Source organism: Antechinus flavipes, chromosome 1 (assembly GCF_016432865.1).
Source record: "Antechinus flavipes isolate AdamAnt ecotype Samford, QLD, Australia chromosome 1, AdamAnt_v2, whole genome shotgun sequence".
NCBI lineage: Eukaryota > Metazoa > Chordata > Mammalia > Dasyuromorphia > Dasyuridae > Antechinus > Antechinus flavipes.
In genome coordinates this window covers 484,145,752-484,172,792 of record NC_067398.1, presented here as the reverse complement: position 1 = coordinate 484,172,792, position 27,041 = coordinate 484,145,752, and the positions used below count along the sequence as shown (strand labels likewise).

General features: G+C 33.8%; 1 protein-coding gene across 1 annotated transcript in view; it reads left to right on the top strand.

Moving 5' to 3' along the window:
- Positions 1–26,640, top strand: part of DSG4 (desmoglein 4) — a 33,697-nt gene extending 7,057 nt beyond the window's left edge. Inside the window, exons 5-15 of the mRNA XM_051970293.1 lie at positions 5,291–5,457; positions 5,799–5,933; positions 7,484–7,669; positions 11,994–12,265; positions 13,677–13,816; positions 15,181–15,399; positions 16,478–16,783; positions 18,513–18,652; positions 18,855–18,918; positions 20,640–20,857; positions 25,432–26,640. Of these exons, the coding sequence (XP_051826253.1) occupies positions 5,291–5,457; positions 5,799–5,933; positions 7,484–7,669; positions 11,994–12,265; positions 13,677–13,816; positions 15,181–15,399; positions 16,478–16,783; positions 18,513–18,652; positions 18,855–18,918; positions 20,640–20,857; positions 25,432–26,196 (2,612 nt within the window). The 3' untranslated portion in view covers positions 26,197–26,640. The remainder of the gene's footprint in view (positions 1–5,290; positions 5,458–5,798; positions 5,934–7,483; positions 7,670–11,993; positions 12,266–13,676; positions 13,817–15,180; positions 15,400–16,477; positions 16,784–18,512; positions 18,653–18,854; positions 18,919–20,639; positions 20,858–25,431) is intronic.
- The last annotated feature ends 401 nt before the right edge of the window (positions 26,641–27,041 follow it).

Sequence of the window (27,041 nt, the reverse complement as noted above, 5' to 3'; positions counted from 1 at the left end):
TGATTCATGACATCTTTAAAAAATGGTTTTTTTTTAAATTTTCATATGTATACTTCTTCTTTCTAAGTATCTTACTTTCCAACTTTAAAGACTGAATCAGCAGCATTGAGAAAAAGATAAAATACTACACTTTGAAGTAAGATAATCTGGGTTTGAATCCTATTCTCCTTACTAGCTGTGTGACCATGGGATAGTCAGTTATCACCTCTCAGTCTTAGTTTCCTTAAATGTAAAATAGAAGTTATAATTTTGTTATACCTCCTTAGTGTGGCTCAGAGGACAAAATGAAATATGTAAAATGTTCTGAAAACTCCATACTGACTCTTCTCCTTCTATATCCCTTTCATTCTTCCAGTCTTCTTCTCTTTCTTTGCCCTCATTAATCTCTTTCAAATGACTCAGTATCCCCTGAAATAGAAATTGAAAAGAAGAGAAAAATAAGAAGGGGACTCAGAAGCAAAGAGATAGCTGGAGGATGGATCATTTTTCCTTCAGAAAGAGGAAGGAAAGAGAAAGGAAGAAGATAGGAAAAGCATGGAAAATATGAAAACAATAAATACAGGAAAGAAGAGGGTCAAAAGAGGACAAAAGTGAAAAGATACATGCAAGGGGAATTGAAAGAAGGCACAAAGTCATATGCCTCTGTTAAATTATGTGTTTAAAAATTCTATATATGCTATTTTAACTCCCATTTTACAATTAAAATTGAGAGGGGAAAAAACAAGCCTTGATAGGGAAGAAAAGAATGACTGAAGAGGGAGAGAGAGAATAAAGGACTATTTTACTTCTTCCAATAAAAGAAAGAGAGCTGAAACTCAAAATCACATCAGTTGGGGATTTTATTCACTACACTTGTGATATTGATAGCTCCTCTCTTCCTATCCTTAAGATTATTACTTAAGAAGACAGTTTGGCAATCTTTTTGGTGGCATGTGGGGCAGCATTTACTGATGAGGATTATAGTAACTAATAAATGATTATAGGAACTAACATTTATATAGCATCTTAAAGTTTATAGAACAATTTACAAACATTTGTTCAGGGATATGCTGAAACCAGCTCAGTTTAAGAAACTGACATTCTGCAAATGGCTTGATTTATTACTTTATTGATCATTAACTTAAGAATGTGATGGAGAAAGTTTTTTAAATGCAGATTAAATTTTAAAAGGTATTGCATTTTTTGTGTGTCACTTGTTAAAAATTTACAAGCATACTATTGTAAATCTCCTTTGATCCTTAAGACAATCTTGTGAGACTAGGTTCATAGATGTAACTTCCTCACCTTATAGAATATGAAAATAGGACTGAGTACAATGAACTGTCTTATTCATAAGAAAGGAGAAGGGAAGAAGCATTTATATGCACCTATTATAGATCAGACACTTGGCTAAGCACTTTTTTTCAAAAAAAATTTCAAATTTGATCTCATTTGATCATCGATAACAACCCTATAAGGTAGAGCACATTAATATCCCCAATTTACACTTAAGATAACTGCAGCAAACTTTAAGTTTAATAATTTGCCCTGAGTCACACAGCTAGTAAGTGTATGAGGGAGTTTTTGAACTGAAGTCTACTTGTCTCCAAGCTCAAGTGCTCTATCTACTGTACTACCAACTGCTATGCTCACATAGTAGAGTAAAAGTAGAGTGTTGAAATGGATAGAGTGAGTGTCAAGGAAAGGATCTGAACTCATGACGTCCTGGTTCCAATTCAGAAATCTTTTCCACTATTTCACTTTGTTATAAGAAGCCAAAAACTTCTGAGCTATCAACCTGGCTCTGCCATAAGTCTGCTATGTAATCTGGGAATGTATTTTGCCTGCCTCTGTAAAATGGGGATAACGATATTTGCTCTGTTTATCTCACAGAAATATTCTTCAAAGCAATCCAATTCATCAGGTGTTTAGTAAATGACTATCATGTTCATAAAGAAATCAATAACATATGACTGACTTTGAGATAGTGACAAAGGCTCTGACTTGAAATCACAAGATCTAAGATTGCCCTACAATTACTAGCTGTGATTGAGCAAGTTACATAACCTCTTTGAGACAGTAAAAAGTAGAGATACTGCTTGTTGAGCTATCTATCTTACAAGATATGTAATGAAAAAGGTATTACACAAACTAAGTGCTTTATAAAGATGAGCTATTTTGTTGCATTCTGTTAGGTGAAACTAGACATGAACACAAATTACAATAGCATAAAATGCAACATAAGTACATAAGATATAGATAGCTAGACAGACAGACAGATAGAGGCCAATGTGTGAGATACCATTTCTGACTGAGTGGATCAAGGGTTTCCTTGAGGAAGTAGTATTTGAGTTGTATCTTAAAAGAAGCAAAAACAGACATGGTGAAAAAGGACAGTCCTGAAAAATGGATCAGTGTGAAGAAAAGTATGAAATGAAGATTAAGTGATATGTAGTGTTGAAAAGATAAATGGTCAAGTTTGACTGAAATATAGAACTCATAAATATATATTTTATACCTATATTATATATATATATTATAAATAAATAGAAATATGAGAAAAGAATATAAAAGGTTGTTTGTGACAAAGTTATGAAGGGTTCTGAATGACAATACAAGGACCCCCTACTGTGTCCTAGATGCTATGGTAAGGGCTACAGATAGAAAGTAGGATAAAAGATAGTTCTTGCCATGAAGAAGCTTGAGTTTAATGGAGGAAATGGCATGTAAACTACTCTGCACAAACAAATCACATAAAGGATAAGTTAGAGATAATCAACAGAGGGAATTACTAGTATTAAAAGGGACTGGGAAAGGTTTACTGTAGTAGATAGAATTTTATCTCTGTTTGTTATATATTAGAGGATCATTTTGTAACAAGAAAATTTCTTAACAGAAAAGAGATTGGCACAATCAAAGCCAAATTATACAGATAACAATATATAAGATAGGTTTGGGTGAAGAGAGAATGAAGGTTAGGAAATCACTTGATGGGTTACTGTAATAATCCAGTTAGAGGGCAATGATAACCATAGTAGATATGGGAGGAAAAGGGATAAAAGTGTGAACCATTAAATAAGTAAAATTAATTAACATTTGGTAACCTGATTGGATTTTAAGGATAAGAGGGAGAAAGATGACATTGGGGTTTCATAACCAATGGTTAGGAAAATGAAAGTGAAAAAAACAAAATATAGAAATCAGACAGAAAAGCAAGTTTGTGAGAAAAGATGGTGAGTGTAAGTGTCTGGGGTTTTGAGATGAAGGTGTTCCATATGCAGTAGAAAACAAAAGATTGGGGCTAGAGATTTAAATTTAGAAGTGGTTATTTGAAACCACTGGAGTATATAATAAGATTTCCAAAATTGCCAAGAGAATTTTAAGAGGGAAGAGATTTAAATCGGTTTAATTAGAGAGTATAGTACCTATGCTAGGTCCTAGAAGAGAAACAAAGCTTAGATTAAACAGGTTTCCTTCCCTCACAGAATTTACCAACTTGTAAGGGGGCATGACATATACAGAATTATTGTAGTACCAAAAAAAAAACTATACTATAAGTATGAAATCAAATGTTTTGTGAAATTGAAAGGGAAGATGGTTAAAGACAAGAAATTTAAAGTTTCTTTAAAGTTTTAAGTTTTAAAGTATGAAGAAGAGAGACTGAAGGAATTCACATCAGATACTCCAAATCATTTCAGTAAAGGAGAAGGGAATATTTTCTGAGAGTGTAGAGCAAAAAGGGTATAATTAGAAGTAAATATGAAAATAATAGGTTATAAAAGAAAGAGCTACTTTGGTCGCATTTTGTTTAGAACTGGTCATATTATACTACTTTATAAGGGAGAACTGAACCTGGAAGGTTCTTGAATAATTAGGATGCTGATGGAAGAAGTAAAGCTAAGTAACATAAAAAAGTTTAGTCTGGTCTCTGTAAAGTGTGTTCCTAGTCTACAGAATTGGGGATACCTGCTTCCCACAAGAACTGAAATAAAAGGAAAGAAAGAAAGAAAGAAAGAAAGAAAAGAAAGAAAGAAAGAAAGAAAGAAAGAAAGAAAGAAAGAAAGAAAGAAAGAAAGAAAGAAAGAAAGAAAGAAAGAAAGAAAGGAGGAAGAGAGGGAGAGAGGAAGAGAGGGAGGGAGGGAGGGAGGGAGGGAGGGAGGGAGGGAGGGAGGGAGGAAGAGAGGGAGGAAGGAAGGAAAGGAGGGAGGAAGGAAAGGAAGGAGGGAAAAAGGAAAGGAAGGAGGAAGGAGGGAAGGAAGAGGGAGGGAGGAAGGAAGGAAAGAAAGAAGGAAGAAAGGAAGGAAGGAAGGAAGGAAGGAAGGAAGGAAGGAAGGAAAAAATAGGCTATGTTCAGAATACACACTGAGAAATTTAATAGGGTGTTGATATATTAATAAAAATTAGCAAAGAACGGTGAGAATTTGAGTAAAATTAAATAGCATGAATTTATAAGGTTCATTATTGGTAAAGTTTTATGATTTTCTCCAATGATGTTTTGCAGAACCAGGCCCAGAAATGGTGAATATTTGGGACTTATAAGTATAAATGAGTTCAGAGCCAATAATCAACATAAACATAGGCACAAAGTCATAAGGTTGCACTGTATGAAGAATCTGAAAAACATGTGACCAAATATATCAAATGTTTGCAAATACTTGCAAAAATTGGCAGGAGCTGTAGAAATAGAAGCTATTCATCTTGTAGAGACTCTATAAGAGATAACCCTTTAACTTAGACTAAATTTTTTCCATGAAGAAGATGAACATCTTTGATGAATACCTTAGTGTTTCATGTTTCATTGAATTTTAATAATCAGATGACCATCAAACAAGGTTATTTTTATTATGTCTCTCTAGGAATTTTATATAATTCTGACATATGCATGGGTGCTAATTATATCTAGAAATAAATAACTGCAGAGTTTCTTAAAAGAGATCCATATCACTCAAATTGTTTGGCATGACTATCCACATGGAAAAAAACAACAACAACTGAATGAAAAATGTCTATTTTCTAGGAGTTGTAAAGATAAACTATAGAACTGTCAAGTAATAGATAAAATCAGATGCAGAAAAACAGTTCTCATTAATTTCCTCACAAAGGATAAGGATGAAATCATTGTTCAATTAGTACCCTTTTTTCTGCCCCCATTACCTGAAGTTGTAGAAGCCACTTTGAAAAAAAAATGACAGAAGTTTTAAAGTAATTAAATTATGATAATAAAATAAGGGAGATAATTTATATTTTCTATGAATTCTGTACATTAATCTAATCTATTGAAAACTTTCAACCACTTTCTTTTCATTACTAGACACATTGGTGATAAAGTTAAGTGCTACTGATGCAGATGAAGAAAATCATTTGAATTCTAAAATTGCTTACAAGATAATATCTCAGGAGCCTGCAGGTTCACCATTATTTATTCTGAACAGATATAATGGAGAAATCCGCACCATGACAAATTATCTTGATAGAGAGGTAAAACTTTTTACAAATAATTAGATTCTCATTCATTCTCTCTCTCTCTCTCTCTCTCTCTCTCTCTCTCTCTCTCTCTCTCTCTCTCTCTCTCTCTCTTGTCTCATTCCTCCCACCTTGATTTAGAAAAGACAAAAAGAAGATGATGTCGTGTGTTCATCACTTTTCTTACCCCATGATAGAAAGGAGATTGGGGGAGAAGGGAAATCCTTTGAATAAAGTTTATATTCCTTTTCCTTTTTGAAATCTATCTTTGATCTATAAGAAGAAAGATGAAGTGATCCTAATTGATTAATCATTGCATAATATGTGACCCAATCTTCTTATTCATCTTCTTTTAGGAACACAGTACTTACAACCTTGTTGTCAGAGGCTCTGATCGGGATGGAGCTGCAGATGGGCTATCTTCAGAGTGTGATTGTAGAATCAAAATTATAGATGTCAATGATAATTTCCCAACATTAGAACAAACTTCAGTAAGTTTTGCTCTTGAATATATACTGTTATCTACAAGTAGAAATTATATCTGTTTTTCTAGTCATCTCTGAGCCTGACTCTGATGATAGGCATTTGTAAACTTTTTCTGAATATTTCTTGGAATTTTCTGGTAAATAATGCTTTATAATGTCACTTTCATTAATTCATGCAACCAATTATTAAACTATTAAATTTCAAATATATTCAAAACATCATTCAAGACACAGGAATAGAGATTCACTTAAATAATACTGTGAGATTAGACTGTTTAAAAAAAAAAAAAAAGGTCATGTCCAAAGCCACATGAAAAAAATCAATTTCCTATTTTACTGTCCCATACTGAATAAAACCAAATTTACTTATATTAATACTTCCTATAAAAACTTGGTTGTCCTCTTTTATTTTATATCATAATAGAATAGTTTTAAAAGATCTGAATTCAAATCTCAGCTACAACATTTATGAATTGTATGATCATAGGTAAAACAGAGTTATGACTAGGGGAAGACAGATGTCACTCTGCTCCATTTACCACTAAAAATTAGAAAATACAAATAATAGCTTCCAAGAATAGTTTTTAAATATTGCACAATCTTAAACATTACATCCATGTTTTTACTACATTCTTTCCAATAGAATAGAAACAATTAATAAGAAAGAATAATAGAAACTACCAGATGTCATGTTAAAAATACCTGTCTGAGAATGTAGTAATGAAATCTTCTCTTCCACTCAACTGAATTTGTCTCATTCTATGAACCACAGAATAGCTTTAAAGCAGGGGTTTTTTTTTAAATTAATTTTTTATTTTATTTTCCCCAATTACATGTAAAAACAATTTTTAGCATTAGATTTTAAAATTTTGAGTTCTAAATTCTCTCTCTTCTCACTTCTGTCATTGAAAAGACAAGAAATTTAATATAGGTTATACACATGTAGTTATAAAAAACATAGTTCCACATTACTCATGTTATAAGAAAAAAAAAAGACTATGATCCTTAACCTGGGGTTCAAACACCTCCAAAAATCTTGTGGATAGATTTCAGGAGGTCCATGACTTTTGATAGGAAAAAAATGTATTAACTTTATTTCTACTTAACTGGTTTCCTTTGTAATTCAATGTGCTTTATATTATACTCTTAAAAGCATTTTTCTAAGAAGAGCTCTAGACTGCCAAAAATACCATGATATTAAAACAATTCAGCAATCATTTTAAGGATAGGTTTCAGGCTTTTTGCTGTGGTTGCCAAAATTGCTAGTTAAAGGTCTAAAGCAAAGTCAATTAATATTTATGAATTTTATAGTCCTAAAAATGGCCATAATAATATAATAATAATTTCTCTGACAGTTATTGTGAAAAATAAACTTTGTAAAACTTTAAGCTATTTATAAGTTGTATCTACACCATGAGCTTGTTTTGAGAAAAGTATTTCACAAATCTTCAAGTGTATAAATGTGAATGAGGATAATGAAAATTATGTCTTATAACAGGTTTTGTTTTTTGAAAACATTTCAATTTATGGTAATGCTGTTAGTTCTGTCATTTTAGTATTCAGCAAGTATTGAAGAAAACTGTTTAAGTCCAGAATTGATACGATTTCAAGCAATTGATCATGATGAAGAAAATACTGACAACTGGTTGGCAGATTTTTTCTTTGTCTCTGGAAATGATGGAAATTGGTTTGAAGTACATACAGACCCAAGGACCAATGAAGGAATTTTGAAAGTTGTTAAGGTATTGTATGGGTTTAAAAGGTGTTTTTTTTTAATTACATTTTGCTGAATTATCTCCTTTGTTTCCTTAACACAAAAAAACAAAGGACTATCTTTCTTTTTGCTTCTTCTTCATCCCAGATTCCATTTTCAGAAAATATTCACTTGGCACAAACTCCTGGGAGGAAAAAGTCATATACTCCTGTTTCAATATCAAATGAGTGGCTCCTGCACAAAGTAGCTATTCAATAAATCAACGCATTTATTGAGTTTAATATGTGCAAAGCCCTTTTTGGGTTTTTATGAGGGGTACAAAGAAGTCATTTAATACATGATCCCTAACCTCAAAGAACTTAAAGTCTATTTGGAGAGAAAAGTAAATGATATGAAAACTTAGATAAAAATACAAGACTTAAATGTTAATACAATAAAGGTCACAAGGCAGTTAAGTACTTAGTAATTGTCAAAAGAAAAGTATGGCCAATAAAAGCTAAGAATTTTAAAAGGGTAAAGATATTGTAGGTTTGGAATGGTAAGGGGAAGATTCGTGGTAGGAAATAGGGTAGGTATGGAAATGTCTAAGATTTGAACCGTCAGCAGTGAGAAGGAATTCAGGAGAAGAGGTAAGGAATAGAGTATGCCTAAGGCACAGACTCATTTGAAAAAAAAAAAAGAGAGACTTAAAGGTAGTTATGGAATATATTATGAAAGTCCTTGAATGTTAATCCAAGAAGCAATGACTTTCTTGTCTTTATATTTATATTCCAGTGTTTAACACTGTGCTTTGCATACAGGAAGCATTTTTTTGTTGTTGTTCATTTATCACCACAGGCAATGGGATCCAACGGAGATTTTGAAAAGAGAGATGATATGATTAAAATTGTTTCTTTAAGAATATTATTTTGATAGCAATATAGAGGGTGACTTGAAAGGTTACTTTTATTAGAAAATAATTTTAAATCTTCTAAGAGACTAAAAGTAATTAACAAAGCACTGATGTTTAAAACTATAACAATGATGAAAAAAGCATAAAATCTTTTTAGTTCATTCAGCACAGCTACATTGCATTACTTCTCATCATGTGATCTCATCATTTCTATGAATGTAGGTATGATGTATAATATGCATTTATTTCTATTTCTGCTGATTTAATATCTCAGTTTCCCAAAAAAGGCGGTCCTGAGAAAATTGGCCTCATTAAAAAGCTTTTGCACAATTTAATAGGAAAAAAATAGGAATATCTCTTCACTGTTTGCTCTTAATCCTATTAAAGCAAAAGGCTTAAATATGATCCTATGATCTGTTGTGGTCAGTCTTTCTTAGACTTCTCATTTAGCAATCTATGGTCCTTTGGTGTATGGGTCTTGAGAAAATTCTCCTTTCTATTAAAATAATCTTTCTTAATAGTAGATATATACTGTGGAAGTCAGAAGACTGCACAAGTCTCAAGAATCAGGACAAACTATGTTTATTGACTTGTGACTCTGGGCAAGTCATTTAATTCCCCAAGATATTTTATATGCCTATAATGTACAGATCATATGTCTTTCTTCTTGCAAAGAGGGGATCTACTCACTGGAAGTTCCCTAAATAAAATCACAAGATAAGATCCCTCCAAAACATTGTATATCTTAAAGGATCTTTATTATTCAGGGCCCCATTCAACAAAGAATAAAATATTCAATAGTCTAGCTTCTCAGAACTTTTTTTTAATTCCCTAAGGGCAACATAGAAATACAATATTTTGAATATAATCTTTGCCTAATAAATATTTGTTGAAATTAGAAGATTGGTTTAGATGGATTCTAAGATCACTTACAGCTCTATGGTCTAAGGATTTGGGAGACCCTGGATAATGAAAAAATACTTATTTAAACATACTAAACATAAACATATGTTTAAACATAAGACCTATTCCATTCAATATGCTTTACTTAATATTAATCCACATAACAGCTTAGTGAGCTCATTTTCAGAAATGTTTGACTGAGGGGTCCTTTCCCACCCTGATTCAGAGTATGAACCTGACTGTTTTATTGACTTAATATATGGAAATAAAAAACTTTTTTTTAACTGACAAATGATATAGTAAAATGTCATTTTCTTGGGGAGGAGAAAGAAGAAAGGTGAAATAATAATAACAGTGGTCTCTTCTCACTAGACTAGGCATTCCTGTGGGAAGCAAAAGAATGGCATTAAAATTGTAAAATCTTCAAGGAAACTTAGTTAAAGTCTAAGGAGAAAGCACTAGTTTGCCAAACAATATGAAACAAGAATTCAACCTAATTCCTGAGAGATCAATTATGTTTTGATGATGCCTGTGAAGAATTTACCTTGATAGAATAAGCACTTAACCAAAATATTTCATGATGTCACAAATTTGAGGGAACTTGTGTATGTTACTTACTACTGCTGAAAAAACAAGCTTTGTTTGCTTTTTATTTATCTTTGTTTAGGAATTCCATTATCTTTGCTTAGGAAATTTATTAAAAGCAATCTTTAAATTGGTATCTTTAGTTCTCTGAAATAAAACTGTTGATCAAACAGTTCAGTCTTCTTTAACCTCTTTTTTATTCCTATTTTCTCACCTGGTAGTTACACTATCAGTGTGAAACCACTTAAATCAACTACCTCAGTTCTCTGAAACATATGCATTTCCTAATTGTCTCAGCTTCCTATTTATTCTTTATTTTAAGTTTAACCTGATCACAATTACTCTTGAAGGTTAAGAGTATTAGATTTATAATTTAAAGAACTATATTCAAACCCTGACTTGACTATCTACGTGTGAACGCATTGGTAGAGTTGCTTCTCCATTTCTGGACTCATTTGATCTATTTGTAACATAAGGAGATTGAACCAGATGACTTCTGAAATTCATTTTTCAGCTACATAGGACCTCATAGTTTTATGAAATTTAGTCAAATAGTATATCATCTTCCTTATGCCCAGGGAATCTGTATTATGGCCACTTCTCCTGGAAGGTGACCCATTCTTTTCTGAGTGTAACTTTTGATGAAAACTCATGAAACCAACCAATCCACAAGCATTTATTAAGTACCTATTTTGCTAGGGCTTAGAGATACCAAGGCAAAATCAAGAGCCTCAAGAAGCTTACTTTGTATAGGAAGAAATGACAACAGGTCTTCAGGAGGTCTTCCTGGGACCTTGAGTTCTTCCTTCATTTTTTTACTTGGGATGTCATACTGACTGACATTAAACTTTATTCTCCTTTATTCTGAAAATTATGTGTGTACATTTGTATATATGTCTGTGTGTCTCAAATGTTTCTCCCTCCAGGAAAAATTAGGGGTACTTTTTAGATTTTTTAATAAAACTTCTTTTCCCTTGACAATAGAGAAGCAGTTGGAGGGGAATTGTCTAGAATGTCCTAGTCCTAGTTTAAAAATGCAATTTGGAGAATGAAATACTCATCAAAAAATAAACCAAAGAAATTATTTCCTTAGTAGATAGTACAAATTAAGATGTTTTGTCTTTAGGTTGTTTTATCTAAAATGGTATAACTAGGTGGTATGGTGAATAAAGCACTAGGGTTAGAGTGAAGAAGACCTCCATTCAAATCCAGGCTCAGAAACTTTGTAGCTGTGTGAGCTTGAGCAAGTCATTTAATCCATTTGCCATTGGAAGGAAATGCCTTTCCCAACAAAACCCCGTGGACAGAGATCCATCTGGTCACAAAGACCCAGATACTCCTGAAAGGATTAAACAAAGGTATTTAGGGCTTTATTGAAATCCAAACACACCTCACATCCTCTTAGAAATGTATACACAACTTCTCTCTCTTTCTTCTTTTTTTCTCTATCTTCTGTTTTGCTTTGTTTTGTTTTTAACTGAGACCTTTGATTTCACTAGTTTAGGAAATTTCCAATGAGGAATTTCTATCAATGCATATTGTCATTATTATCCAATCAAATGAATGTGTGCCTGGTCTACATAACTTCCAGGTGCTTTTCCCCTAGCTGATGAACGGCAAAACCATAAAAAGCAGGAAAAGGCATTTTTTATATCTCCCATACCAGCCCATCACCTAGCACATAGCAGGATTTCCAAGAGTACTTGTTTACTTGCTTGATAATGTCTGTATGGATTGTATGTATGGGTTGTAAATCAAATATTCTCATTAGCCTCAAACAATACTATTTCTGCTCCAGGACAGAATCAAAGAATCACAAAATTTATGTGCTCAAAGGAAATTTAATAATCTCATTAGCAAATGAGTAATACTAAAGCAGAAGGGTTAAGGAATGGACCTGTTGACCTCATTACACAATTAGTGGCAGATCTATGACAATATCTAATAACCTTCTCACATTTTATCATTTCAGATGTTGGATTATGAACAGATGCCCAATATGCAACTTAGTATTGGTGTTAAAAACAAAGCTGAATTTCACCATTCTGTTGCCTCTCACTACCGGATCCAGGCCACTCCTGTCAGGATACAAGTTATTAATGTCAGAGAAGGACCCATATTTAATCCAAATTCTATGACTTTCAGAGTACAAGAAGGCTTAAGAGGAGATGCCTTATTAAATTATGTCCTTGGAAGATATACAGCCACTGATCTGGATACTGGAACTGCAGCCACAAATGTCAGGTACAACCAATTTTTGCCCATCACTTAGTGTGGTAGACCATTGTTAGATTAGTTATTTACTTATGCAGAACACAGATAGGATAGACAGACAGACAGACAGACACTCAGACAGATAGATATATAGATAGATAGATAGATAGATGAATGGATGGATGGATGGATGGATGGATGGATTTTTTAAAAAGAGGTTATTGTAGCATTTGAAATCCTCCATGAAATTGTCAGAGAATCATTTCTAAATAGCAATAATCTGGAAGTTATCTAAGCCTATGACCTAGAGGTGAAAGAAGATGGAGGAGAGAGGATCTTAACTGGTATCATGTGCTGTTAGAAATTGAAGAAGCCAACCTGTTATTCCATTACAGTCTTTAATCTTCCAATCTAATGTGCACTATAAGCATTGAAAAGACCCTAAGAGCAGAAGTACCTTAGCATATTATTTAAAACAAACACTTAACACTTGGCAAAGGTTTTGATTTAAGCACTCAGCCCATGTCAAAAGAAATTCCTAAAAGAAGGACTTAGGACAGAGATATTTCACAAATACAACCAATTTGAAGAAATCTCTAAAAAAGAGTGACAAAGAAGTAGCTAGAGTAACTGGGTAAAAAAAATCAGCACATAGTAGATGTACCTTGTCAATTCCTTTGTTGAATTATAAACAAGTATTTTGTCTTTAAATAGCTCCCTCTTATCCTTTGTAATTTCCTTCACTCTTCTTCCTGATTGAGAAAGTCCTTCTTTGCAACCAACCAACCAATTAATCAAAATTGTTAAGTACATAGTCAGACACTGTACTAAATACTGGGGATATACAGAAAGGCTAAAAGGCATATCTATTGCCTAAAAGATTCCCTTTCCAATGTGGTAGACAATACATAAATGACTAGTTACATACAAAATATATCCAGAATGGAAAGGACAGATATCAGCACTTTGAGGGATCTGAGAAGATCTTCTGAAAAAGGTAGGACTTGAGTCTTGAACTGAGTCTTGAAAAAAAAAACAGGAAGCAAAATGGCAAAAGCAAAATTTTTGAACACTATTTCCAATATTTACTAACTAGGTGACCATAGAAAAATCACAAATTCCCTAAACCTCAGTTTCTTTGCTCATACAGTAAAAATGAGTTGCTATATCTGCACCACTTTCTTCACAGGATTCTTATAAGGATGAAAGGAGAAGAGTCCTTATATGTGAAGGGTTTTTGCAAACCCTAAAACACTATAGGTTATCACTGGTGTTCTACTAAGGCATGAATAGGTTTTGTCATATCGCAAATATGACAATATGATAAGAGGGCCTAATCTACCTGCTAAATCTACAGTATATTTTGTCACATTAGAGCTTTTTGAAATTTACAGTGATTCATCAAAGCACAATACTAAGCTTTGTTTAAAATCAAAAACAGATATATCATGGGACACGATGCAGCCAGCTGGTTAAAAGTTGACTCAAGGACAGGAGAGATTCAGTTTTCCAGAGAATTTGATCCAAAATCAAAACATGTTATCAATGGGATATATACAGCTGAGATTCTAGCTGTTGAAGGTAAGAACATTATTTCCAATTTGTCTTCATAGTAATTTCCTTTCAAAATTCTAAATACAAATGCTTGCATTGGAACTAATGCCTATTTTTTCAAACTAAGGAAACTTTAACTATAAAATTAAATGATATTAAAATATTAAAGCTTTTCTTAGAAAACATGAAGTGGCTCTAAATTATGAGGATCAATCAGAAACGGCTCAATGTGGTATCAAACCCCATGATGAGCTTAAAGTATATGGAGTATAATTAAGATAATGAACTATCAGTTATTACAGTACCTAAATAGAAGTGTGGGGTCTCCTCTATGTAATCTTTAATCTAAGAATGACTTTATGTATGATGTTACATTTGTTATATCAATAACTCCATTAATAATTGACATTGATTGACATTTCAGTTTAGATTCTACCTTTTCTGTGAAAAATAGTCCTCCCTTTTCCAGACAAAAATGGCCCCTACTATTTAGCACAGTGCAAGGTATACAGTAGACACTTAACAAATGCTTGAATAACTAATTTAATTCCTTTAAATTAGAAGTAGCAATTATTTCCTATCTCAATAGGTGGTCACCTTCCATTTTTAAAAAAAAAATTATTTGTCTGAGCCCCTTATTCCCCCATTCATTTGTAATTCCCTGCAGGAAAGAAGTAAGACCCATCATCTTGCACATGGTAGATGCTCCATAAATACGGGTTGAGTTGAACTGAAAACAATGAACAATGCATCAAACAATAGTTAAATTTATCCTTTAAGGCATTTTTTAAAAGTCTAATATATAATTTATACCTCCTTAATCCTTATCTGTAAAGACATCAAGTTCTAAAATTCTATGATTTTATATTCAGTCCCCAACAAAACATTAAGTTGTTAATTCATTTTGCTTAAATTCAAAAGTTTTTCCCAGTAGCTTATCATTGCTTCAACTTCTAGGCAGCTCAACATCAGAACACCTCTACCTACTTATCATAGAAAATGTGATTTCTCTAAATAATTAAGTAATTAGTAATTACTAAGTAAGTAATTTTTTTAATAGAACAGACTTGGTTTGCAAATATTATTATAGATTTGTAAAATGTAAAAATTTACAAATTGAGAAAATAGCAGTGAGAAAAAAAATTTTATCTAAAGTCCAAATAACCTTCTGTTTGCCTTTGAAAACAATTAGCTGTCAGTTATGTGACTGCTAATATCTCTACCTCAATATTACAACTTTAGCCTCAATCATTCCCAACCAAAAAATTCAATGGATTATCCATTACCAAGGCGAACCTGTTTAGCCCCCTTCTTATTTCAACAACCAGTAAGGTATAAGATATGGCATTGGATATTACCTATCTGAACTATTTGTAATACTGTTGTTTCAGATGGCATTGGGAAAACTGCAACAGGAACAATATGTGTCGAAGTTCCTGATGATAACGATTTCTGCCCCAGAATTTTTTCTGACAGTAGATATATCTGTGTAGCTTCCCCATCAGTTATTATTTCAACAAAAGATGATTCCTTTGGCTCACCCTTTACATATTGCGTCATGGATCAACCACCAGGGACTGCTGATTTATGGGATATCAGATCAATTAATGGTAAGCAGAATGCGAGCTTAATATCACTTTAAAATCTAAAAAGTAGTCATCCCTTTCTCAAAGTTTTGGTTCATTCTAAAGAATTCATTCAATTCTAAATTAAAGTATATTGCACATAATTAGACTACTTATAGGGGAGTTTTAAGGATATTATTTTACTTGAAATAGAAGTACAAATGATTTATTACTAAGGATTAGAACCCCTTTGTAAGAGATAAAATTAATTCTCAAGTTAGAAGTTAGCTAGTTTTAAATGAATGCAGGTGATATGAGCAGAGATTATATCACAGCATGATAGACCTGGAAGGTTTTTTAACAATAATCTTCATTGAATCCCTCATTTGCCAGATAAGGAAACTGTGAAATGAAATTATTTACTCAAGGTCAAACATTTAGAGACAAATCTAGGTCTTTGTACCCTGAATGCTAAAACCAGTTCTCTTTTTTACCATGCCCCACTGCTTCCCACAACACCTCATCTCAAAATCTTTTATTCTTTTAAAAGTCATGGTTTAACCCATTATATAGCAAAGCCATGAACATAAAATTCTTTTATAACATGCATATCTGGCATTTTGGATTAATGGCTGTTTTTGCTAGTTTGGTGTTGTACTTATTTTTTTTTAATTTCCCTTGGATTGATATTTAATCCCAATCCAGAAATTCTAAATCCTTCCTCTACCATCTATTATGTGGCCCTGAGCAAATCAACTAAACTCTCTGGATCTCAATTTCATTATCTATAAAATAAGAGGACTAGACTAGACCTCAAAGGTCCCTTTCCACTCAAAATCTATAATCTTATAACTCAATATTTTAAGCAAACTTTGCTGAGAAAGTAAAGAGTTATGTAGCCTAAGAAAGCAAGCTGTAATTGGAATGAGTCTAAATTAAAGGAAAAATGTTTGAATGAAGGATTTAAAAAACACCTTTTACTTCTAGACAATGTTGCGGTACACTTCTAGGAGAAATAAAAGTATGACCAGACAGGTATCTTGCAGACATCCCTTCTAACTGAAAATTAGATGCTTCTATTAAGTAAAACTAACCTTCCATTTCTTTTCTTCCTTTGTAAAAGCTACCTCGGCAATACTCACTGCTGTGCAAGAGTTATCACTTGTACGTTATCAAATTCCTATCTTAGTGAAAGACATCTTCGACAGAACTTGTGAATTGCCACAAAATATAATATTAGAAGCTTGTGAATGTGATGTCAACCACATGTGCTCCTACTACAGCACAACCGGGATCTACCCTGGGAGCCCCAGCATCACTATAATTACTGATGACAATTATGGGACTATGGCTGGTGACAGAGATGGCAATGTGGGACTTGGACCAGCTGGGATTGGTCTGATTGTCCTAGGTCTCTTATTATTGCTATGTAAGTATTCGTTTGAGCTCTTATATACCAAATTTTCTAAACCAAAATACAACCACTGGATTACCTTCACATGACCATTTGATAGTTTTAAAAATAATATTTGTTTATTCATTTATTTATGTATACTGTGTATATATATGGACAAATGCATATGTGCATTTGTGTGTCTATGTGTCCATTATATACAACCATATATGTATAATATTATTGTGATAACAAAAAATGTCTTGGCAAATAGTTATCAACACTAGAACTTAATGACCAATAGACAGGTCAGACATTTTGAAACTAAATAGTTTGTGAATTGGAGGAGTATTAAAGCAGGTTAATAGAAGGCAATCTAGACAGGCAGGTGGCAAGGTTAGGGAGGTCTAAGACTGACCAGCACAAGGGTTGTCCTGAATGATAGAAGAGAGTCATGGTAGTTGGATAGCAGGCAGATATGTGAGGGAGGTCTGGAAGCACTTAGCTGGGATTCAGCCAAAGAGATACAAAATCATAGCATGAGGCAATGGATAAAGTACTAGTCCTGGAGTTAGGAGAACCTGAGTTTAAATCTGGCTTCAGATACTTGAGACTACCTTTGTGGCCTTGTTCAAGTCACTTGATCCCAATTGCCTTGTTTATAAAAAAAAAAAAAAAAAAAAGTCATGTAGGGTTGAGATTCTGTAAGAGAATTATTTGAAGAAAATTGTCACTGAATTAGAAGTTAGAAGTGGTGGATTCTAGTCCTGGCCTTTCTACTTTTTCAATGAGGGATGTTGGACTTAACATCTCAGTACAGCACTTGGTCTCTAAAATAAAGAGGCTAGTTTGAATAATCTGCAGCATTTAGCTCTGGCACTGAATGATCTTTAATTCTTTCTCTGAACCTGCCACCAGAGGGTGGCATAATCACATATATTTGATTATATCTAAGGCAAAAAATATAAATTAAGTGGTTACTTTAAACAATACTGATATTCTATTATTAAGAATAGGAAACAACTCTTTTTTTGACCAGCTCCCTTCTTAGTGAAAAGTATTGTAAGCATCTTCAGATCTACTAGGAGAGCCAAGTATAACTTGCAAAGGGTTCTAAATAGGAGTTTTTATATGTTGTTGCTCTTCTTGTTTTTCCTGGAAAACAACTCTATTACTATTTTAGGGTTCTGACACCATTTTAATTGTGAGCAATAAAATGATTTCTCACAGTAAGAATCAGGTTCCTAGAAATTTTTAGTTCTATCCCCAGAAACTTGACCTAAAGAAGACTTAAAGAGAAAATATGAAAGACCTCAAGGATGTTGCCTATTTTTATGGACTGTTGGTCATTTTTTCACTTATGTTGATTTTTTTTGTAACCCCATTTGCAGTTTTCTTGGCAAAGATACTGGCATGTTTTGCCATTTTCTTCTCCAGCTCATTTTACCGATCAGAAAACTGAGGCAGAGTAAAGGGCTTGCCCAAGTCCCAGTAGAATTTAAGATCCTTGAGAGCAGATATTGTTTCATTGTTTGTTTGTCCCAATATTTGGTACCTGAGACATGGTAGATATTTAAGGAACATTTGCTGACTGTGTGACTGAGTGTTTGAAATTTTAAAGTTCTATGCATGACTCTGTATGCATACATATGTGGGGGAAGAAGAGTTACCATTTTACAACTTTACCTCCCTTCTAAACTTTTTTTAAAGTAATGCTTAACTTTGGAATTTACAGATGTTTTTTAATTGTCCATTTTCCCTTCAGTAATGCCCCTCTTGCTGCTCATGTGCTGCTGCAAACGAAAGGCACCAGCAGGCCTGGGAACTCGATTTGCTCCTGTGCCTGAGGGGGGAGAAGGAGTGATGCAATCGTGGGGAATAGAAGGAGCCCATCCGGAGGACAGAGTGAGTTTCAATCTTCTTTCCTTCATATATAAACCATCAACATATATGTAGGTAGAAATGGAGAACTGAAACTTTTGGGGCATCTTGGTAGTTTTTCAACTCCCAAAAAACAAATGAAGAAGAAATAATAATAAACAACCTTGGAGAAAGAGAAATTGTATCACAGTATTTATTTTATTAACTAATATTTTGTTTCTTTCAGGATGTCTCCAATATATGTGTACCAATAACAGCCTCCAACACACAGGATCGTCTAGAATCCTCTGGTTAGTAGATGTTAAACTCTGTACTGTTTTTGAAGTATAGGAGCCTTAATCAGGGGGTTATACAAGTACCAGTCCAAACTCATTATTTTATAAATGAGGAAACTGAGAGCTAGGAAGTTTAAATGAATTTTCTGAAATCACACAGAGAGCAAGTGGAAGAACCAGGCTTTGCACCATGAAGTCCTTAAGGGCAGGGATGATCTTTTTGTACACTCAGTTTTAAGCGCAGTGCCAGGTGCATAATAGGCACTTAATATCTTTGCATTAATTATTTGATTAAACCTAAAAGATAGAGTTGGAATATACATCTGCTTTGGCTCCATTTACAGGGACATGTGCTTCTATCATATCAGGAAATCCCTACAATCATACCTATTACAGAAGCAGCCTGAAAAATTAAGTTGCCCTGACTAAACTTATGATGAAACTACTATTTATCATAGTATATCAACCATAGACTACAATCATGAGAACTATTCTAGGCTTAAGATACTCTATTTTTTTCTGTCAGTCAATAAGCATTATTGACAGCTTCCTATGTTCCAGGAACTGTGCTAAACACTAGAAATATAAAGAAAGGTAAAAAAATAAAAAAATAAAAAAAAATAAAAAAAGTTCTCTGTCTTCAAGGAGCTCACATTCTAATTAATAACTTCCAGAAATGTACATATAATATGAATATTAGAGTGGAAGTGAAAGAAAATATCTAAGGAAAAGGTACTACTCAGTAAAGTGTTAGGAAATTATTTTTACAATAGCAAAAGGAAAAGAAATGGGAGCATCTTCTAATAAAGAATTTACAGGTTCTCCTTGTACATATGGACCTTTTGTGCCAGTCATTTGCATGCCCAAGACCCCCTTAAAAATCCACTCAGGCTGGTGGATAGCATTAGGAAAGATGAAAATAATTCCATAGCTCTAAAACAAGCATATGTGTCTGGCGTGATCATTGGGAAACTAATCCAAAATTGCTCTCTTTAGAATTCAAAGAACAGTCCTCTCAGGAAAAAGGTTGTAACTGAGATTGCTAGTGGAAGGCAGACCACTCATCCCAGTACTGGGCAAAGACTTGTTTTTGTCAACATCCCTTTAGATTAAAAAAAAAAAAAAAACTCTCAAGTAGGCAGGATAGTTTAATCAGCCCACAAAAAGAAGTGACTGTTATATCCTAGATGCACCACTATTCCATTAAGTTCTACTGCAAACTATCACTTTAGTTTGCAGATACAAGTCTAAATTATCTGGATACCTTCATATGAATTAGCAACATATTTGATTTCTATGTCCTGAGATCTCAGAGAAAACTTGGGATATTAGAAACATAAGATCACGATTTGGGAGCTAAAAGAGACATCATGATCATTGAATTCAATAAGAGGGGACTTCAAAGTCATCATCATCATCATAGCTAGCATTTATATATTGCCTTTTATGTGTCAGGCATTATGCTAAGTATGTACTTTACAAATATTATCTCATTTGATCTTCATCATAAAAATGTTAAGATAATTGCTATTATTATTCCCATTTTTAGAGATGTAGAAACTGAGGCAAAAAGGGGGTCACACAGCTTGTATACCATTTCCCCTAGTTTTTACCTGCCTGTCAATTTTTCCATGTGAAAGAACTCTTTCAGTCAATAGGAAAAAGACCATGTATTTAAGAAGATGAAGAGTTACAACTATCTCCATTCATACAACATGAAAATGCATTCTTTCCAGAAATCTATACCAACACATATGCAGGCGGAGGTACTGTTGAAGGAGGCGCTTCTGGAGTATCTGGTGTTGAGTTGAATACAGGAGTTGGAGCAGCACTGAGTCTTGGGGCTGGGGGACTTGCAGGAGCAGTGAGAAGACGGGGCTCGGCCATAGGAACACTGAGGGAATACGCAGAAACAGGCGTGAACATGGCTTTCTTGGACAGCTACTTCTCTGAGGTAAAATCCCTTTACAGACACCAGAATCAAGGTTCATAAATAGCGATATGCTCTGTTTGGTCTGGGTTCTTTTTGGTATGAGTCTGATAATCATGTTGCATAATATGGTTTAAAAAATTATCACAAAACACCTCACTAAATAGGATACTACATCTTGAATTACAGCGAGGTTTTAAATCATACCCTCTATGGTAGGAATTTAACGAAATTCTCATTATAATAAGGAAAAAGTGTTTAGAAATGTGCTCCAACCCTGCTAATACTAGTATTACTATAATCAAACAAGAGAGTTGGTCAGCCTAGCATTTGTACCTACTGTACATCAACACTGTGCTTAATGCTAAGGATACAAAGAAAGCAAAAAAAAAAATTCCTGTTCTTAAGGAGATCTCACACACACACACACACACACACACACACGTATGTGTGTACACATGTATATGTGTGTGCATACACGCACGTATATGTATTGTGGATAAGTGTGTGGGTGTATGCATGATGTATATGTGTATGCACACTGAGTATACATACAATATATGGTATACATGTATACACATGTGTATATATAAATATATGTGTGTGTGTGTAAATATATCCTAGCTTGCATTTAACATTTTAAGTTTTGCAAAGTACTTTATAAATATTATCTCATTTTATCCTCACAACAGTCCTGGAAGGTCGATGTTATCATTGTGAAGTTTAACTGAGGTTAAGTTACTTGCTTACAGTCATAGGGTCAGTAAGTATCTGAGACTGAATTTGAGGTTGGACTTCCTGATGTCAGGCCCAGTATTCTATCCACTGGTACCTAAATCCCTCTATAAATCCAAACTTTTATTTATAAGATTGTGTTTTTAATTTATATTCAAGTATTATAGTAAATCTTGATGCCAGGAATAGTTTTTAAAAAACTCTAAATATTATTCCATTTCATCCTCTTTCTAGTTTTTCTTCCTTTTAACTCCAATAGCTACAAGAGTCTTTTTCCTACCCATCCTAATTTGGAATTTTTTACTTTTTTCCCCATCTCCCACTTGATAGAGCAAGAGCTGAAGTACCCTGAACTAGTATGATATATCAATCCAAAGGAGGAGAAAATTTCACAAGATGGAAAGTGATATTTTGTAGTACAACTTAAGAAGAGAGTTTCATAAGCAAGAACAGGCTTGAATCTTCAATTAAAACAGGGCTAGGAGGGAGAAAGGGAAGAAAACTAAGATTAAGAAAGGAGTAGAAAACAGAAAAAAAAAAAAACAGAGGGACACAATGGCATATTTTAGAAAGAAGAAAACCATATAGGGGCATATAGAAATCTCACTGTGAACTTGGGCATATAAAATGCAATGTTTATTTTGTGTTGGAACACAATAAAGCAGTACATTCCAGGAAGGAGAGTGAAGGAGAAAGAATGGGAATGATGAAATCAGACTCAGGAGATTCCACAAAAAAACTAGCTATTTGCCTTGGGGTAATGCCTAAGCTTCATCTTCTCAGTCCATAAAAAAGGGATAAATAGCAGTCCCAGACCCACCTCATCTATTTTGTGAGTATAAACAAGATAATAAGCATGTATACCCTTGGAGCTCTGGAGACAAGAACTCCATATAAATTCAGAGTATCATCATCCTTATTATTTCCCCAGAGCAAGTAATTTAACTAGATACTTATGTCTGTTTAGAACATGTGAAGGATTTTTTTTTTTTTAATATTAGTGTTAACCTTTTACTCATTGAATCTGAAAATTATTTCTTTGACCATGATTTGGCTAAGTCTAACTTCTGGGAAATACATAGATTTACAAAGGATTAATTCAACAAATACACAATATGTTATATGAAATTATTTCTCTTTTGGACTAGCCCTTCTTGACCTTGAGCAAATATTCAATAGAATAGGGAGATGAGCTCAAGCTCAATCAATAAAATAAACTCAAAGCATATTTAATGGAAACTTAGTAACCCTCAGAATATGGGGGAAGGAGTAAAGGGTTTGAATTTTTAGTTCAATATAATTATGCAAATCCATAAGAAAATGACTTCATTGAGATTATAACTAACAATACTATCCCTAAAGATACAAATACACAAGAAGGAATTCTGCCAAAATCACAGAACTAATTTATAATAATTGATATGTTGCTATGTAATGAGCAAGAAGTGGAAGAGAAAGAAAGAGAGACAAAGAGAGAGAGAAAGACAGATATACCCAGAAAGATAAAGACAGAGAGCAAGATAGCAAAAAGAAATACAGAGATAACAAGTAATAGAGAAAAACAGTATGTAGCTAAGCCTTTGTTGAACCTGGTGGGGGCAGGAAATCTTTAAGACAATGTTCTATGGGCATTTCATTCCTGTGTTCTTAAACTCCTTCAGATCTAATCAGATCACTTATTCTCTCTTTTTTGAATCCTTGTAGCATGTTTCCCAATTCCCCTAAGGGTGGAAGATAAAATCAAAACTGCATTCTAAAATTTTCAATAAATTTGACTGTTGTCTGGAGCACCTTTGCTTTTATCAAGAAGGCCCTGCCTTGTCAACAGGAAGCTTCAACCTTAATCTGGCTGCATAATTCATTGCTGCCATCTTTTGTAAAACCTATTGTTCTGGTTAAAACTGGGATATAGGTGAGCATACTTGCTAAATAAAAAGTGATAGTTTTAACTTTGGAAGCTTCTTACCATATATCCAGAGGAAAACAAACAAAATTAAAATCTAACTAATTCCAAATTCAGATTTTCCATCACTGCTCATAAACCATTTCCTGGAAGGAAAAAAAAATCTTTTTTAAATAAAGCACTTGCTCAGTTTGTCTTTGTAAGTAGAGATTTTCAGAGATAAAGTAGGATAATTTATAGTTTGAAAAGTATTGAGAAATATAAATTTAGAGAAAATACACAGGATCACAAAACTAGATGCAATTTTAGAGAATGGGGAATCCAACTTTTTCATTGTATAGGTAAGGAAAATCCAGCCTAAAGATTTTAAAGTGTATTAGTATAATTCAAGTGCTTCGATATTAGCAGAGCAAAGACTATAGTCCCCAGAATCCTACTCTAAAATTCTATGTCATATCGCTGTTTCCAAAAGAAAAGATTAAATTTCTGTGATCTTAGTAAAGCGAAACCCCACTCTCACCCCAGTCAATCATTACATTAGCCTAATATCATATCATTAAACAGCAAATAATTCATACTGAGTTTCTTTTAATTAGTCTGACCTACTTAATTAGCAGCTCATTTCAGCTCACATTCCAATTTGCTTCAGTGTTTTATTATTCATGGGAATGGATAAAAGGAATGGAGGAATTAATATGGCCTATGCAATTTACAACCATGAATACTCTGTGGACTCTGGCTGATAACATCCTCTAAACCCAGCAATTAGAGATGGATTTAGCTGCCAGCACTATTGAGTATTCATCAGAGAATGCCATCCCTGAGCAGTAGTTTGACAGTATATTTGAAATTATATTTAGCACAAAATCCCCAGGAGTGTGTTTAAAAGGGGGGAGGGGGATTACCCCTGAGGTTTATCCTTTTTTCATGAGTGTTTTCCAAAATGAAGAAAATCAAGGACTCCCTTTTTAATATGTTCCTAAATATTATTGTTGAATCTAGTAGAGATGATAATGGCTTAGAAAATTCATGATACAGAGGCAGCTAGGTAGTGCAGTGGATGGATCATCAGTCCTGAAGTCAGGAGGACCCGAGTTTAAATTTGGCATGAGATACTTAACACTTCCTAGCTGTGTGACCCTGGGCAAGTCAGTTAACCCCAATTGCCTTAGCAAAAATAATAATAATAATAAAATAATGATAGCCATTGTCTTCTCTGAAAACCTTATCACCAAACATTCAATTAACTCTAGGAAAAAATTTAAGTGAAGCATGTTTTGTCTTAGGCACCCTCTCACTTTCCCATGCAGTCCCCTTTTTTCTTCCTAGAAATCTTTTATACTCTGAGCCAAGAAGCCATTTCCTCTCAGCTCTTTGTCACTATGAGAAAACTCATTGCCACACCAGTCCAGGGATACTCTTGGGGCAGACAAGCCTCAAGAAACCTAAGGAATTATTCTTTAATATTAGAATTTAGACAAACCCTTTCTGATTCATCTAAATAATGTCATGAAAGTAATTTTATTCCTATACATAATAATTAAAATCTTGGAATTTTGCAGTTAAATTTTCTTGCCAAGATTGCATTGACTCTATTTCATTTCTTCATGGGAGAAAAGACCAAATATTTTACGCTTCTCAGAAAACATATTGAACATATTATTTCAGATATACAAGGGGACAAATCCCCAAAGTCAGAATTTAGCCTCTAAATAGAACATGGAAATTATCATTAAAATCATTTCCAAACATTAATACTCATTAAGTGTTCCTGCAAATATAATGCACCCATGATAGCCACTTCCCCTTACAAAAAGATCTTAGCTGTTTTTCAGTCCATCATTCTGCTGCACACAAAAAAAAAAAAAAAAAAAAAAAAAAATCACATAAACACCAATGTTACTATTGCTTGGTAAGAAAAGGAAACAGTTTTAATTCCTTGTCTTTCCTCCACCTTTAGAAAGCATATGCTTATGCAGATGAAGATGAATGTCGACCTGCAAATGACTGCCTCCTTATTTATGATCATGAAGGAATGGGGTCTCCTGTGGGCTCCATTGGCTGCTGCAGCTGGATCGTAGATGACCTGGATGATAGCTACTTGGAAACTTTGGGTCCAAAGTTTAGGACTCTAGCCGAAATCTGCTTAGACACAGAAATTGAACCATTTCCATCTCCTCACCAGGCCTGGATCCCAATCACTACTGATCTTCCCCTCCTTGGAACAAATTACATTGTCAATGAGTCTTCAGCAATGTCTCTTACAGAGGCAGGATTCCAGGCAGAAATGGCAATGCCGGATCCCATGATTCATGGTGACATTATAATGACAGAGTCATATAGCACTTCTGACCAGTGTGTACAACCAACTACCATTATTTTTGAACCTCAGTTGGTTCCCAATGTCCTGGTTACAGAAACAGTGATGGCGCCCGCTTATGCTATGCAAGGAAACATTTGTGTGCCGGCTGAGTTAGCCAACACACATAATGTGATCTACACTGAAAGAATAATACCAAGTCCAGGTATGACTGCCATGAGTAACAGCAGTATGACCAGTGGTTGCATGGGCACTGGGATGAGTGGCAGTGGGATGGTAGGCCCTGATATTCAAGTGACCCAAATAGTAAGCCCAGATGTTCACGTCTGCCAAACCATGGGATCCCCAATGACATCTCGACGTAGGGTAACACAGCACAGTACCGTACAGTACTTCCAACCGTGAGGTCTTTACTAATGATATTCTCAGTAATATTAATGACATATCCATAATCATCAAAGTTAACTGTCCTAAAACCTATTATCATACTCTTTTTGCTTAGTGCTAAATACTCTAAGTTCATGCTCCATCTGTTATGGAGACTTTGGCCAAACGCTTTGAGTGAAGATTTCTTCTTCATGATTTTTAATCAAGCACCAAAAGTGTGTTAAAGATACAGTATGTTCTTTAGCGCAAGGCCTAGAAACTTACTCCTAAAACAGAGTTCCTAAAACCTTCAAATCTTCCAAACAAGTTATGAAAATGCTCTGTCCTGATGCTTGAATTTTGCAGCAAATAATTACTTTATTCTATATTCACCTGCTTTATTACTGTACCTCTAGAAAGGAAATTGCACTAAAGGAGTTCTTTAGAACGAATTTGAATATTGAACAGTCTTATTTGGTTCATGAAAACTACATTTCAAAAGAGGGAGATCAAATAGTGAATCTCCTCCTTAAAGAGATCATTTGAGACTAGACTTCCTCTTCAAGGATTTTCTCAACAGCTGAAGTAGTTAGGATAAGCTTAATAATCTGGGAAAAGGAGTTTTATTGCTGAATGTATCAAAGGTAAAGATTCATTGAATGGAATAACATAAGGAAACCATTCAACATGGATGAATTTAAATTGCACCTTATAATTTCATATCATTACCTATAAATTAAACTGAAAATAACAAAAGCAGCTAAAGGAGTGGAGAAAAAACAATTAATGTATAAGTGTGGAATAGAATAAATTCCTGGAAAAATATTTCTTTCTTCTTCACAAGAACTTTTCTCCCCATGTTTAACAAATTATATTAGTTCAAA